The sequence below is a fragment of the Amblyomma maculatum genome, chromosome 11 (genome assembly GCF_055883805.1).
Source record: "Amblyomma maculatum isolate TAMU_Amacu chromosome 11, ASM5588380v1, whole genome shotgun sequence".
NCBI lineage: Eukaryota > Metazoa > Arthropoda > Arachnida > Ixodida > Ixodidae > Amblyomma > Amblyomma maculatum.
Window position 1 is genome coordinate 56,866,840 of NC_139354.1, and position 14,962 is coordinate 56,881,801.

Here is a 14,962-nt window from a genome sequence, read left to right on the forward strand (position 1 = left end):
GGAATATTAGTTGAGAAAAATTCAAATAAAAGAAGCAAACAGGAGCGAAGAAATAAAGGTAATATCAGTATCGTAATGCTTCTGTACACTGTGCTTTACAGCCACCACGGAGTACCGAAAACTTGGGGCCTCGACAAAGCGATTTTCTTTTTCGTTATCTTCAGAACGTTTAGGAGTCTACGTTTTGTTAAATGGATGCATGTAGATTTTTTAATATTCATGTCGCAGCTTTGACACAAATCGTATTATTGCAGGCAGCAAGGCTACACTGGTATAAATAAGCAAGCATGCTGAAAAAAAATTATCAGAGCCCTGCGTACTCTAGACAAAAGTTGAAAATTTCTAGATTGCCTTCTCCAGTTCTGATACTTTGGTAACGGTTTCTAAAAATGCCGTGTCTATAACACTAGGCCCAGTCGGAAAAAATTACAGAACAGTTTCTGATGTTACGACAGACTTTCTGTGCGGTTTTTGACGGGCAACCTGTTGTGACAACAGAACATTCTGTAGTAACATCAGAAAATTCTATAGTTACAACAAAAAAATACTACAGAACTACAGACAACAGAAATATTCTACAGAAAAGCTACAGAACTACAGAAAAGTACTACAGAACTACAGAAATATTTGATGGTTACGACAAAACTACAGGATATTTTGTCGTATTTTTGACACAGGTCTGTAGTTTTTTTCGACTGGGGGTTTTCATGTTTCTTTATCATTTGTAATTTGGAAAGCAGTGCATGACGTGCCACTACATGAAATGCTTACGAAAAGTTCACTCCTACATCTAGGTTCTATAGATCACCTGTAGTTCTGCAAAGGCCATGGATAATTTCTGTTAATTACGTCTATATAGAAAAGCTAGATTCAAAGCCAAGCGGAAATGAAGATAATGACCCTTTTATTTGCAAACTCTGCTTCAATATCTTCTAAACCTTACACTACTAAGTCAGCGAAACTCCCCTAAAATTGTTTGCAGATACTTTGTTGCTACATTGAAATATACCGAAAGCGATGCTGTGGGCTGGTCCTAAAACTCTGAATGATCCCTCAGAGGTATTTCCAATAAAAGCACGACATTCATTGAGCATGCCCTGGAAAGAATGCCGCCAATATTTTATCTGGACGCACGATCTTCTTTGCCTTCAACGTTAGCAAATGCTGAAGCATGCCCTCCTTTACAATGTGTACGTCTTTAACTGGTGATTCATAGTGTGGACTAAACAATCACTGCCACGTCCCTTGTAACCTCAAATGGTGCGAGTGTGTGTGTGTGTGTGTGTGTGTGTGTGTGTGTGTGTGTGTGTGTGTGTGTGTGTGTGTGTGTGTGTGTGTGTGTGTGTGTGTGTGTGTGTGTGTGTGTGTGTGTGTGTGTGTGTGTGTGTGTGTGTGTGTGTGTGTGTGTGTGTGTGAGCGTGTGTGTGTGTGTGTGTGTGTGTGTGTGTGTGTGTGAGCGTGTGTGTGTGTGTGTGTGTGTGTGTGTGAGCGTGTGTGTGTGTGTGTGTGTGTGTGTGTGTGTGTGTGTGTGTGTGTGTGTGTGTGTGTGTGAGCGTGTGTGTGTGTGTGAGCGTGTGTGTGTGTGTGTGTGTGTGTGTGTGTGTGTGTGTGTGTGTGAGCGTGTGTGTGTGTGTGTGTGTGTGTGTGTGTGTGTGTGTGTGTGTGTGTGTGTGTGTGTGAGCGTGTGTGTGTGTGTGTGTGTGTGTGTGTGTGTGTGTGTGTGTGTGTGTGTGTGTGTGTGTGTGTGTGTGTGTGTGTGTGTGTGTGTGTGTGTGTGTGTGTGTGTGTGTGTGTGTGTGTGTGTGTGTGTGTGTGTGTGTGTGTGTGTGTGTGTGTGTGTGTGTGTGTGTGTGTGTGTGTGAGCGTGTGTGTGTGTGTGTGAGCGTGTGTGTGTGTGTGTGTGTGTGTGTGTGTGTGTGTGTGCGTGTGTGTGTGTGTGTGTGTGCGTGTGTGTGTGTGTGTGTGTGTGTGTGTGTGTGTGTGTGTGTGTGTGTGTGTGTGTGTGTGTGTGTGTGTGTGTGTGTGTGTGTGTGTGTGTGTGTGTGTGTGTGTGTGTGTGTGTGTGTGTGTGTGTGTGTGTGTGTGTGTGTGTGTGTGTGTGTGTGTGTGTGTGTGTGTGTGTGTGTGTGTGTGTGTAAAACGTCACTGCAGACTTTCTTCTGTGGTCACCTTTCTCTGCAGACCTCGGTCCTCGCCTGTGCCAGGCCAACCCTTTTACGGTGTGGGCCAACGAGACGGGACAGGGCTCAGCGGGAGCGCTAATGGTCTGGCTGCTAGCCACGCGAGACCTGCTGCCCTACTGTGACCTTCTGATAATCGCCCCTGAGGGCGCTGGTGTTGTCATGCATTTCCTGTCTGCCAGCCTGCGCAGAGCCCACCCCCGCCGCCTCCGTCAACAGACGGCCGGAAGTGCCTACTCGGCCGTAACGGCCGGATGCGTCGATACCGTCAGCGTAGTGCACGCCCTCAGGTGTCTGCTTACATTGGCCCCTTGTTGGCTATATTTGGGATCTGGAGCAAGAGCGACTCGTACGAAGTTGCATTTGAAAGCGGCGGTTTTTTCGTGAGCTAGGGCTCTCCGATTCAATGGCGTTTTTCGGGTGGTTCTGAAGGCCTTTGAAGGCTGCTTAACATCCTTCAAAACGAGATCACTGCACGTCGGTGTTGCGTCTCATATATATTTTACTGCTGTAGACATGAGGATGAAGCTTTAAGCTCCTAAACCTGCTACTAAAAGCCGAAAACCTACCTCAAGTACAGGGTGTGCTTAAGTGCCATCCTCGCTGCCATCGCGTCATTTCAAGATGCTTACTCTACAGCACAGAGCAGTGAAGTAAAATGTAGATACGTTTCATTACACCCAGCATAAGCTGGCGTGGTACTCTCTACACAACAGTTTTTATTCGTTTGCATAGGCCTGAAAGAGCTTGGAACAGCTTATTATGCTGAAGCAAACATTTCTCGCTTTTTACACGTTTTAGAGAAAACCATTGATTTCCTGCAGATAGGTCCATATCATATACGACGGATAAGGCATAGTACTGACGTCACAACTCCGCCACCAGCCTTGTTAATTGCCAAAGAAAATAAGGATTAACGTTGCATGGCCAAACGAGCGTGCCAAAGACTACGGAATAAACATACCAGTACCAGCAGAAGTAGGAAACAAGTGTACACAGAGCATCATATCCGTTTAAAGGTGTAAATTATAGTACAGACTAATGCCGCTGTCAAATATGCGGTTCCAGCCACATTTCGTTCAGGCTTCAATCTTAGTTGAACGCGACAGGAATCGGCTGCTTTTACACTACGTGTTTGGTGGCGAAACGTAGTCAATCCTCTGGATGGTTAATTAATGTCATGAGCGGAAGTTAAGAGAATTAGTCGCTTTTCTATAGGCACCCTTAAACCTAAACGTTAATTCCTTGTTTAGTTTCATATATTTGCAAATTCTGCCCTAGGTGTTTTGTTTGCATGCGCTAAAACTAAATATCACTCGAGTCGAGAAAGTTCCTTACCGACATATTTCACTCCTCTCCTAGCGATGCCTCTGGTGCCGCTTTCCAGGATTACGTGCCTCCATTGGTTCGGCAGGTGAAAGGTTTAGTTCACGACTGACACTATCTAGAGGAGCAACCTGGTGCGTCATTTCGAAATTATGAGTGCCTCGGGCGCCTCTGTATGAAAGAGCACTGTACAAGGTATAGCAGGGAGCTTAAGTTCGCAAGCCGAGCCACCGTGTCGACTAGGAGACTCGTCTTGGCAGCACGGTTATCTCTGGCGGGAATTTAAATACGCTTAGAAAAATGAGAGAGAGAGAGAGAGGGGAAGAAAGACAGGGAAGAGAAAGAAACAGAGCAAGGAATTAATGTCCTCTTGTGTATGAACATCTCAGGCTGGTACCAGTGATCCTGTGGTTTGAAAAAGAAAATAAAAAGTGACGGCAGCAGGAATAACTGCAAAGCGGGATGGATGATGAGTTAGTTTGGCTGTGAGAGAATATATTCATAGAATGTTATTGTTTCTTTCGAGATATTTATTCTATTTGGTTCAGATGTTTTAAACTTCTGGATTAGATATGCCTTCCTATATTTTCTGCCTCTTGAAGATTTAAAACCTGACTAAAGAAAAAAAGAACTTCATTCCATCCAACATTATGGACTTTCTGATTGAAATGCTGAGAAACTACTTTCGAGAGGTTTTTACCAGTGTCTGCCCGCATCTCGCCGTTGTATTCTTTATAACAAAAAAGAGCATTGTAGAAGATAGATAAAGCTTGCCGGTGTACCTTTAAAGTCTGGTTTTATATGGAAAGTGAAGTCACTCTCAGTACTTTTGACTCGGGTGTTTTTGTTTTTTTTTTTTTTTTTTGTAAATTACTGCGTCTTACATCAGGGTCGAGAGCGAGGATATGGTCTGCTGAATGCTTGTTGTCGAGTTCAGAATCCACCAGAATGTGTCTAATGTTTGTGTTACGCTTTTATGTTATCCTTGAAGCCTTTGGCAATATTCTGTTCAGGCTTATGTTACGTGTTAGCATAGAGAGTGCATTTCAGGAGATATTGTTTATGTTTCAGAGGGGATTGGAGTATTTAGTTTTAAAAGACGGCTTGCGTTCTGTGTTGGCTTTTGGTTGTTTTGTGAGTACATTATTGTGGCTTCAAAAGGCCATATTAAGGGAGTTACAGGGATAAACAGAATGGAAAGTTGGGCTAGTTTAAAGCTGTTCATTATGGATAAGAGGGCGCAAACAGAACGCGTACACAGAGAAGACGGCGCTTGTCTTGTTGCACTTTTCTCTGTGTCCGCGTTCTGTTTGCGCCCTCTTATCCATCATGAAGTTACAGGGATAGTTTCTTTGGATTAGTGTTGCTTTCAGTGACTGTACTTCATTCAAGTATTCATTATCATCGCTACTTATTCTTTTTATTCATGTCACCTGTCCTACATATATTACTTCTTTACAATATCTCGGATGATAACCGGTGAAATCTAGATACTGTTGCCGTTTAGTTGGTTTTCTGTACAAAGAAGGTTTAGGTTTTCCATTTTCCACAGGCACCAAGGTGTAGAGAAACTTTATTTTACATTGCAAAGACTGACAAGTACATTTAATGCTGCTGTGATGGCTATTATGATGGAAAATGAACCATTGGAGCAATTCTGATCAACGCATGCTGTCATATCATGAAGATGTCAATATAGTGAAGGTATATGAGTGATTCTTCCTGGAAAGAATTTAATATTTTGGATTCGAGGTCCCCCATGAATGTGTTCACTTGTGTCGGCTCGAAAGAAATGCCTGTGCTGATTCCGAATATCTCCAGATAATAAGAGGAATCAAATTCAAAATAAGTAAAAGTGCGGAATACTTTAAGGAGCGATAGCTAAACTATCGACTGATGCGGGTAGATGATGTTAATGCTTGAGAGATGGCGTCGATACCTTTTATCGATGTGGATATTAGTGTAGAGTACCATGGCATCAAGTCTAATAAGTATACAGTCATCTCAATGGTTGGTCGTGTTATTAATAAACTCATTTATTCGGATAAAGTGAGGTGTGTTCTGCATGAACGAAGGAGGCTGGATCGAGAGGCCTTCTGAGTGGTGATTTAGAAATATTGGTAAGTTTTTAACGGGCGTAGATTTGTTAGAAATAATTGGCCTTCCCGGTATGTACGTGGGGAACAATACTTCCTCGGACACTTGTGAATCTTAGGCAGTCGGTAAAATCTGCCTGCTTGCTTGTTTGAGGGGTTCAAAAATTTGTAACCAGTCTCGGTAATTAGTTTCCTGTTTAGATGCTTCCTGACCATTATTTGGGTTTTCGGCGCAGAATTCCTTGATACACACTTTCTTCGCGGATTCAGTCATATACCGGCGAAGTTTGTATTCATTAAAGCTATCGTTCGTTGGGGACAAGATTAACCTCGTCTTAAAATCTGTTTATCACTGTCGTTTAAAGATTTAGAAGTGGCAACAGTGTTTTTGTCATCTATGTACTTTCTCGTAGTGGAAACACGTCGCTTTTGTGAAACTGCAGAAATTATGCTTGGCTTCCTGTCTGTATATTTATCTAGGGGCAGATTATCTCTTATGAATTTACTCTGGTTTTTAACTAGAAATTTTTCTTCTTTCATTCTTGCAAATTCCTTCAGTGCTTGACGTTCGTCCCTGCTCACTGTTAATTTATTGATTTGTAAAATAAGATCACCTACTTGCTTTTATATAGTGCTGTTGTAAAATTACTATCAAAGCTAGTGACGCGTCATCTGAATTTTAATTCCAACGAAAGAGTAGTTCAGGTCGGAGAGGGCCGAGAGCGCACTTTACAATAGTCCTGAGTCCTTTTGTTATCATTGTTTTTGTTAAATAATCTTTAAGTATGTAAATACAAGATGTAGCTATAGTATGTTTGACGGAAAATTTTCTAGCAACAAAAAAAAAGGAGGATGCTTTTTCTGGAAACTTTTGTTGCTAGTTATCAGTCATTTCTTCTTGTTCCGAGTAAACTTCCTGACAGGTGTTACGTCTTTTTAGGGATGGCTAAATTAGAGATCATGTTTGTGTTGAAGTACAGGTCGGTGTTCGATTGGCAGCTGGTGTTTTTCCTGGATTGTGTAGGTATCTGTGTGAAGGTATTGCGTTCTGTATTCGGGTCTATGGTTGTATGTTGTTCCGACGGCCTCCGTTTGTGTGCACATATCGCGGGTCCAGCTAATGGGAGGCTGGTTCGTTGTCACTTTCTTGTGTGGAAAGTTGTTTCGTGCTGGCCAGAAATGGGCGTGCAATAGGTTGACATGACTGCGTCCACCTAAACAAATTTCTTATTATATTTGAATGCATCTTACCACAGTTGCATCTTAGGGGCCTGAAACGTGAAAGCTAACATAAATGTTTCTGCTTAAGTTGAGGACAACGCAGAGGGCTGTGGAACAAACGTTTTAGGTGTATACGGTTAATAGGAAGCTTGCAGAGTGAGTCAGAGAAATAACTCGAACTATTAACATTCGAATGCAAATCAAGAAAAAATGGGCATGGGTATGCAGTGCGAAGAGAGGATAGCCAATGGTCGCATAGGGATACAAACTAGGTTCCAAGGGAAGGAAAGTGTATCAAGGATGGCATAAAGTTAGGTGGGTGGATGAGGTTAAGAAGTTCGCAGGGGTCAAGTGGATGCCGCTAACACAAGACCGGGTTAATTGGTGGATTATGGAAGAGGTCTTCACCTTGCAGCGGGTATAGTCAGGCTGATCCTTATGATACTTGAATGCGTTGGCCATTAGTAGGACGCCACAAAAGGTGGGGTTTAGTCTATCTCTGGCTAGGTATACCTCAAGGTGATGTTCGATTTCAGTGTAGCGGATGATTTTGACGCGTTCATGGCTGATTTCCATGTTTAGCAAGCAACTGATTAATTCAAATGCGTTCTCTGCGTGTACTACTAGGGATAGTGGCTAGTACATGTGCATTTCATATTTCCTTTTGAGCCTAAGTGGGATCGTTGTCAGTGCGGATTTCGTGTCTGGTTTGTTCGCATGATTGTGTAGGAATGTGCGAATGGCGCGAATCGTCTGTTCTACAGTGCTATGTTTAAGCTTGTTCCTGTGTACAGCGCTTGTTCCTGTGGTTTCTTCCTTTCGTCCCAGTTTGTTCGCGCTGTTTTCTGGAAGATGTGGGACTATGTTTAAGGTCAGTGACACCGCATTCAATGATGAAGTGGGTGATGTACTGTGGTGCTGAAGCTATTGGAGGTTCCTTATATCACCAGTCTTGGCGCTGCTTTGAAACCTAATGTAAGGTGCGTGTTTTCCAGAGCGGAAGTGATTGTGAATGTACTTGTACTAGCTCTCATCCATAAGCGCTGTGGGTTCCAATGAAAAAAGAGGAGGCTTACCTTGTTCCGTCGTCATCTTCCGTTGTTGAGGACCAAGGTATCAAGAGAGAAAGGATATGGCTACACGGTATGAAAGAGTTACTGAACAAGGGCAGAGGGGGAGCTTCAGTTTGAAAGCAGAGCCAACCTTTCGACAAGTGGACTTGTCTGCGTCTCAGCAGTGCGATTATTACAGGCAGCGGTTTAAATACGCCTTTACTTTCGAATAAGAAAAGCTAAAGAGGGAAGAGGGAGATAGATGGGAGAGAAATAAATAGGTCAAGTGATAAACTGTTCTTTCCGTATCTATTTCTCAGCCTGGAACCGCTGATCCCGTGGCCTGAAAAAAAAGAGAGCGGCAGTAGCAGGAATAGCTACAATATGGGGTGGATGTTGATGATGATGAGCCAGCACATAAAACACGCTCGATGCTGACAGGCGTTTCTTGATAGAGAACTGACATTCCAAAGGGCCCTATAAGTAATACAGCTGCAAGCGAATAGTTATCGACAGATTTCCTCAAGGAGGAGTGAAAGAAAACAGAAAAAAATAACATTGCAAACCATACCTGCCAAGGGTGGCATTAAAATCTGAGGAAAAAAAGTTCTAGGGGGAACCAAGGTGCCAAGGTAGAAAGTGATAAAGAGAAACATATATGGAAAAACACGCCCTGCTTATTCTATTGAAGGGGGGAGGAAGGGATTAAGGATACACGCGCTGTGAACTGTACATTTAACACTATGTAGGATTTTTTTCCTGACTAGGTATAGTGCAGTGCGAATGTATTTAAGCTTCCAAATATTCCTTTCAAGATATTTATTCCTCTTAGTTCCAATGTTGTAAATTTATAGATTTGAAGTGCCTGCGTTTATTTTCTATCCATTGAAGAATTTTTCATTCAAATAGAATCAAAATATTCACAAAAATAATAAAAACCTACGTGTAAACCATCTGCGTCCTTAGCCTTCTTCGCTAGATATGGATCAAAGCACAAAGTACAAAAAATATTAGCTTTGCAACACTACTCCGTCAGTCAATTTCATGTATCGTAAAAGTATGTAATTATTACAAATATAGAAGTGAAACACCCAAGGAATTGTAGACCGGTTATACAGATAGCGAAAACGAACTATGTAAGTACGTCAGCGATTCATGATGGAATCATATAATGAACACTTCTCAAGAAGTTGTTCATATTGGCTATTGAAAAATGACCTATCTATTTTTTCAGGTACTTTGTTCTAAATTACAGCAGCGGCATACAAAATGGTATGCACAATGGTGCCTCCGGGAATATTTTCTTTTGGTGTTGGTTAGGTGTTAGCATGGAGTGGCTTTTCCGCAGAATGCAGGAGCACTGAACAAGGGTAAATGGGGAAAGCCTCAGTTCGCAGCTCGAGCCAGCGTTTTGACAAGAGAACTTTTCTTCGTCTGGGCACGAAGAAAGCTTACAAGTATAAACGAGCACTGAACAAAGGTAGAGGGGGGAAGTCTCAGTTCGCAGGAGGAGGCAACGTTTCTGCAAGTGGACTTGTCTTCGTCTTGTCGCAGAATTTTATATTTATAAGCGCTTGGAGTATTTCGTTACAAAAGATAGCTCGGGCTCAGTGTTGGCTTTAGGAGGCACCAAGAGTAACATGCAAAAATGACACAAACTTCAGATTATTGTAGTGTAATAAAAACTCGACAACAAGCGTTCAGCGCAGTTCCATCCTCGCTCTTGACCCCGATGTAAGACGTGCAATCATTTACAAAAAGACATCGTGAACAAAAGTACAGCAAGCGATTTCACGTTTCACATAATAACAGGATTTAATTGCAAATCGTCAGTTGTTATTTACTTCTAAATACTGTTCTTGCTGCTAATAATGCATCGGTGAGAAAGGGCGATCAGCTTAAGACTAAATGGTCATCGGAGAGACAAAGGCAAAAATCTCTCGAAAGCAGTTTCCCAGTATTACAATCATAAAGACCGTGAGTTTAATGAAATTAAATCATTTATTTTGCAGTCATACCTTAAATCACTAAGAGACAGGAAACATAAGCCATCATACCTAATGCGTGATTTTCGAAAATTAAAAGTGCCAGGAATAAATATCTCAAAACTAACATTAGAATCCATTAAGATATATTCCCTCTTCACCATAAATAGTCTAGAAAGCAATCCATATAGCGTGCAGTGCACAGTTTGTTCACTGCACGCGTATACCCCCCCCCCCCCCCCCCCCGATACTACCATAAGCAGCGTTCGTATTTCCAAATATGTTTCCCTCTTTCCACTTCTTACTTTGGTTCCCCTAGAATCATTTTCTTCAGACAAGAAGCCTATCGCTGGCATAATTTATTTGTTGTTATTCTGCTTCTCATTCCTTCTCTTTTCTTGGTGAAAAGCTATTGATAACTATTATCTTACAGCTGTATTCCTTCTCAAGTCCATTTTGAGTACCTGTCGCCTTCAAAGAAACGTGTGTCAGTATCACACCTATTTTAGGTGCGAACTCATAATCCAGCCCGCATTGTGGTTATTCCTGATGCGGTCGATTTCTATTTCCTTTCTCAGCCCATCGGATCACCGGTTCCAAGCCCAGGAGTTCATACCCATAAAAACATTGTTTCGCTCCTCACCCTGCTTCTTTCTCCCCGGCTTCCTTCCCCTCCCTGGCTTTTCTTGAGAAGCAAAAGCACATTTAAACCCCGCCAATAATGGTTGCGCTGCCCAGATGAAGATAAGACCCCTTGTCGAAACGTTAGCTCGTCTAGCGAACTGCGGCTCCCCCTCAATACTTTTTAGTGCTCCTCAATAGTGCACAGGCATCTTCTTTTTCTTGTTCTGCCTCAGACTCCTCTGATGACGTTTGATTGTGACAGCCGTTTCTTTTTTCAGTAATCTTGTTCAGGCTTCAAAGACATGCAATGCTATCGGCTTGTTTGTTGTTTTTTTTTTTTAAATGGTGGTCAACTAAGAATGTAAAACAACGCCTGCGCAAAAAGGGTAAAAGAGGTTAGGTTGAGCACAGTTAAGCACAGCGGTGAGGCCTAGGGGACGATTTGGTCGCAACTTAGAATAGGTCTGTGCAGCGTGTATGTGTGTATGTCTGTATAGTCCTTGCTGTGCGGTAGCCGCGATGGCAGAGAAACGTTAGTGGCTCGCCTGGGATGGGGACGGAAACATGCTTTTCTGCCACCGCCATACACAGACTTCTTCGTTATTGACCTGTTATCAGCGCCGAACTTGCTGTGAAAACGAACGAGACGGCAGAGACGATAGTAGGCACCACCATGGTAGAGCCGACGTGTACCACGGCGATGCTCACCAACCGTCATCATGTAAGCGCTCACGAGCCGAGCCAAGCGCTGACCAGGATCCGGCTGACGGTCGGCGACCGAGACGAAAGGAGCATTGTTGGCTACTCCTTACAGTTCAACGTTTACCTCCATGGTGAGGCCACCAAACTTGCAAACTTTACCGATCCATGCTTGTAGTCATCGTTTAATGGTCCAGTGCGCCCTCTAAACGGAACGTGTTATTACCTTAAAAACAGAATTGATGGTGGGAAAAAGAGGTTAATAAAGATCAGATTAAAACATTACAAATCTTCTTCTACTAAGTTGACTAGCTCTAGACATATAGTACTTTCCCTGCAGAAACTGTGACTATCTTACGTCCGCACGTTTGTTTGCCTATTTATTCGCCTCACCTTGTCTTGCAGTTAGGTCTATTGCCCCAAAACACCAAATCAAGCCAATACTTGACTGACCGCGATCCCATTATCTCTGAAATCGGCCTCGCAATATCTAAAATTTGAGATGTATTGAAATCGAGCGATTCCATACAGTCCATTATCCGAATGGACAACGTCTGCTGGCAGTGAAATATTTTTTGCGCAACTTACGAACTCTGAGATGGTTTGTGTTCGCGGTTATGCGTCAGAAAAAAAAAAATGGTGATGTTGTGAAAGCACAATTCATCAATTTGAAAGGCCGGCCGATAATATAAAAGCCAAAATAAATTATTTACATTTCAATGACTTATTTGCGAGTGTTCATTACCTACTAGACATCGTAAGCTGACAGTTTTCATTGCTGGTTTTTGGACGGCGCCTGTGTCGACTAACAGTCTTCTTTTAACCGTTTCTTCTACTACACTTCAGAAGCCAGTGTTACCAAAAAGTACCGCACCTCCTGCTTTGAGCGATAACTCCTCGGTTGCGGTAGCTGTGTTTGTTCAATTCATTATAGACAACGTCACTGTCACAAACAAAAAATTGCCTGCTAAGCGGCGGCTAAGTGGCAGTGTCATCTATAGGAGAGAGGTTGCAGGGGTGGTGTCGATTTCGGAATTAGTAACAGTAGCTGAGAGCATGCAATTGAAGTTCATGGCATCGAGCTGGATATGACAGAATTTGATCCCACGTGTTGTGATGCACTTGGTGTACTTGACGGTATGGCCTTTTTGCCCTCCTTCAGCGTGTCGAGTCGAGGACATGTTACGCACAATAACACGCGGGGAACGTTTGCGGAAATATTTCTCAACATTAACGTCGTTCTATGTTGATGCACAACCTCAGTCTTTATTTCTTAACCTTAACGCAATAACAGAAAAAAAGAGATCCAGTGCTCCGGCACTTCAAATGAGAACTTTCTGGCTGTCTCTTCAAAGTGGGCGCAACTGAAGCGGGCTTGGACAATCTACTCTCGTGGCTCTGTAGTGCTAGAGCGGCTAAAACTGAGCAGTATAAATATTTATTCCTATACAATGTCAATTTTCCGACATCCGCTCTCGTGACTGTTTTATGCGAGGCCATCCCTTTACTATGCTCGTTTCTTTTATTGGGTAATGCACACCTACACTGGAGGTAGGTTGTCGCTTGAACCATTTTCGAAGAGCAGAAAAAAAATAAAATGCATTAGAATAGAACAAAGCAATACGTTCTTCAATAAGGCTATCTGACATCTGTAGACCCAGTCAGACAAAACTACATGGAATTCTTTGTTGTAAAGAGAATTTCTGAGCGGGTTATAACAGGGAACCTATTGTGAGAACAGAACTTTCGGTAGTAATATCAGAACTGTCTGTAGTTACAACACACAGATACTACAGAACTACAGACACTAGAGAACTGCTACAAAAGAAAAACTACGGAATTACAGAAAAATACTGCCGAACAACAGAAAATTTGATGCTTACAGCAGAAGTACAGAAAGTGTTGTCGTGTTATTTACATGGTTCTGTAACTGTTTTCGACTGAAAACGGTTGCACGGTACTTACTTTCTCATAAAATCGCCGTACTGCTCCGAAACTAGAGTAGAGCTGCTTTTTGCACTTGAGGGAGCCCATTCCTGCTACTGCGAAAAGAAGCCTGAAAAAAGTATCATTCAGCCGTTGAAACTGCCATCGCCATAATCAGCCGAAAGCACTCCCACTTCATAACTGTTTGCTTCAGAAACCGCGACCTCCCGCAATTACCGCCTTGCAGGACCGGGCGAGGCTTGGGTTCAAGCACGCCGCCGCCACATAGCCCCGTATACTTTAGTTGTTCGCGGTTGAAGCTATATAGACCTCAACTTTTGGGCTGTAAATTATTTCATGCAACCCTGTTAATGCAAAATGACTGGCCAGCCTCGGGAGCATTTTAAGTATAACTGCACTGGTCTTCTGATGAAAAATCCCTCACAGCCTGAGTCGCTTTAGGCCGTTCAGCACCCTAAACCAAAATAAAACCTTGCAATGCAAAAAAATCTAAATGACACCAGAGATCTTCGTTCAGGAGTTGCAAATCTGCAACATCCGCAGTTTCCAGCTACATGCAGCCTTGTTTCAACGTCTATAGAGTGCTAAAACACCAGAGCAGTCATGATTATGAATTACCGCCCATTTCAATAGCAAAAGGTCGAAAGAGGGTGAAATCCCGCCGGCACACAAAGACGGAAGAGATGGCAAGCCTACGTGTTTGGCTGGGATGTCTGCTTTTCTGGCGTAGTGACTCTCGGTATCTTTTGGCATCGGAGATCCACAGTAGACGAGGGTGTCACATGACGCATCCGCGAATAGTAGCAAGAACTTTTCGTTTATACGAGAGCTTCATTTAACGAAAGTAGCGGCGTAAATCAGTCACTGGTCAACCAAGCCCTTTCACTCAAAGATGGCAGTACGGCTGACGGAGAATGCCTATCTGATTCTTTGTTTCGAAGAGAATGTCCTTGCTCTCAATATATTCAAGAAAGCAGCTGTGAAAATCTTAGTGAATTTTGCGCTCCATTAAGTGTAATTTCAGTGCTTCGATCGCTCACTTCTTATTGCATCAATATTTTGTAATTGAAAAGAAATATATGCTGCGCTGTGGCGATTTTGAGCAATCTGACCAGTCAGAGCAGTGCATGCTGCTTCTGGAAAAGCAACTCTATCTGCATGCTGGAGAGGGACTGTAGTTCACTTTCGCAAAAGTTTGGTTGTTATCCTAAGTCGAAATATCTTTAATCTTCTCACGAAAATGTCTGCGTTGAATGTTCGTGATAAACTTCGAGATCAAGGAGGCGTCCCCGTCTCACACTTATCCTGCACAGCAACGATGGCTTCTCCCAACCTTTTTGCATCAATATCTGACAGTGTATATGCTATAGGTACAGCTTTTTGAGAAAAATGATTTTTTCTGTTTTATATTTATGAGTAAAATAATTCTTGTTCTACGCAGCCTGGCCTATTGGCAAATGCTTGTTTTAAACTGTCATTTTTGAAGTTCTTAAGGTGTTTCGGTGATTTTATAGTCTTTTTAAACGCACCGGACACGATTCGAGCTATTTCGTGCACTGGCGATGAGGAAACACAGTTCCCTGCAAGACGACCCGAGGTTGGTCTTGGACCTGCGTTAAGTAGCAGACTAAAGCGCTATGGGTGAGAAATAGTGTGCAGTATCTTCTTTGCTGGCCGCAATGATTTAAAACTTCTGAAAATTAGAACGTTGATAGCCGACATAGTGACGCAAAAAACAAATATCCTAATTTGTTTTTTCGCTTGCGACTGTAAATATATGTTGTTTTTTTAGTGAGTCTCTGAAGTTATTCTAAAGAAGTATTTTTCTTTTG

At 42.6% G+C, this 14,962-nt stretch overlaps 1 protein-coding gene across 1 annotated transcript in view; it reads left to right on the forward strand.

Annotated features, from left to right (window-relative positions):
• LOC146173838 (uncharacterized) overlaps positions 1-14,962 on the forward strand; it is a 98,743-nt gene that overhangs the window by 30,253 nt on the left and 53,528 nt on the right. Inside the window, exons 2-3 of the mRNA XM_084585281.1 lie at positions 2,182-2,470; positions 11,103-11,317. Of these exons, the coding sequence (XP_084441407.1) occupies positions 2,182-2,470; positions 11,103-11,317 (504 nt within the window). The remainder of the gene's footprint in view (positions 1-2,181; positions 2,471-11,102; positions 11,318-14,962) is intronic.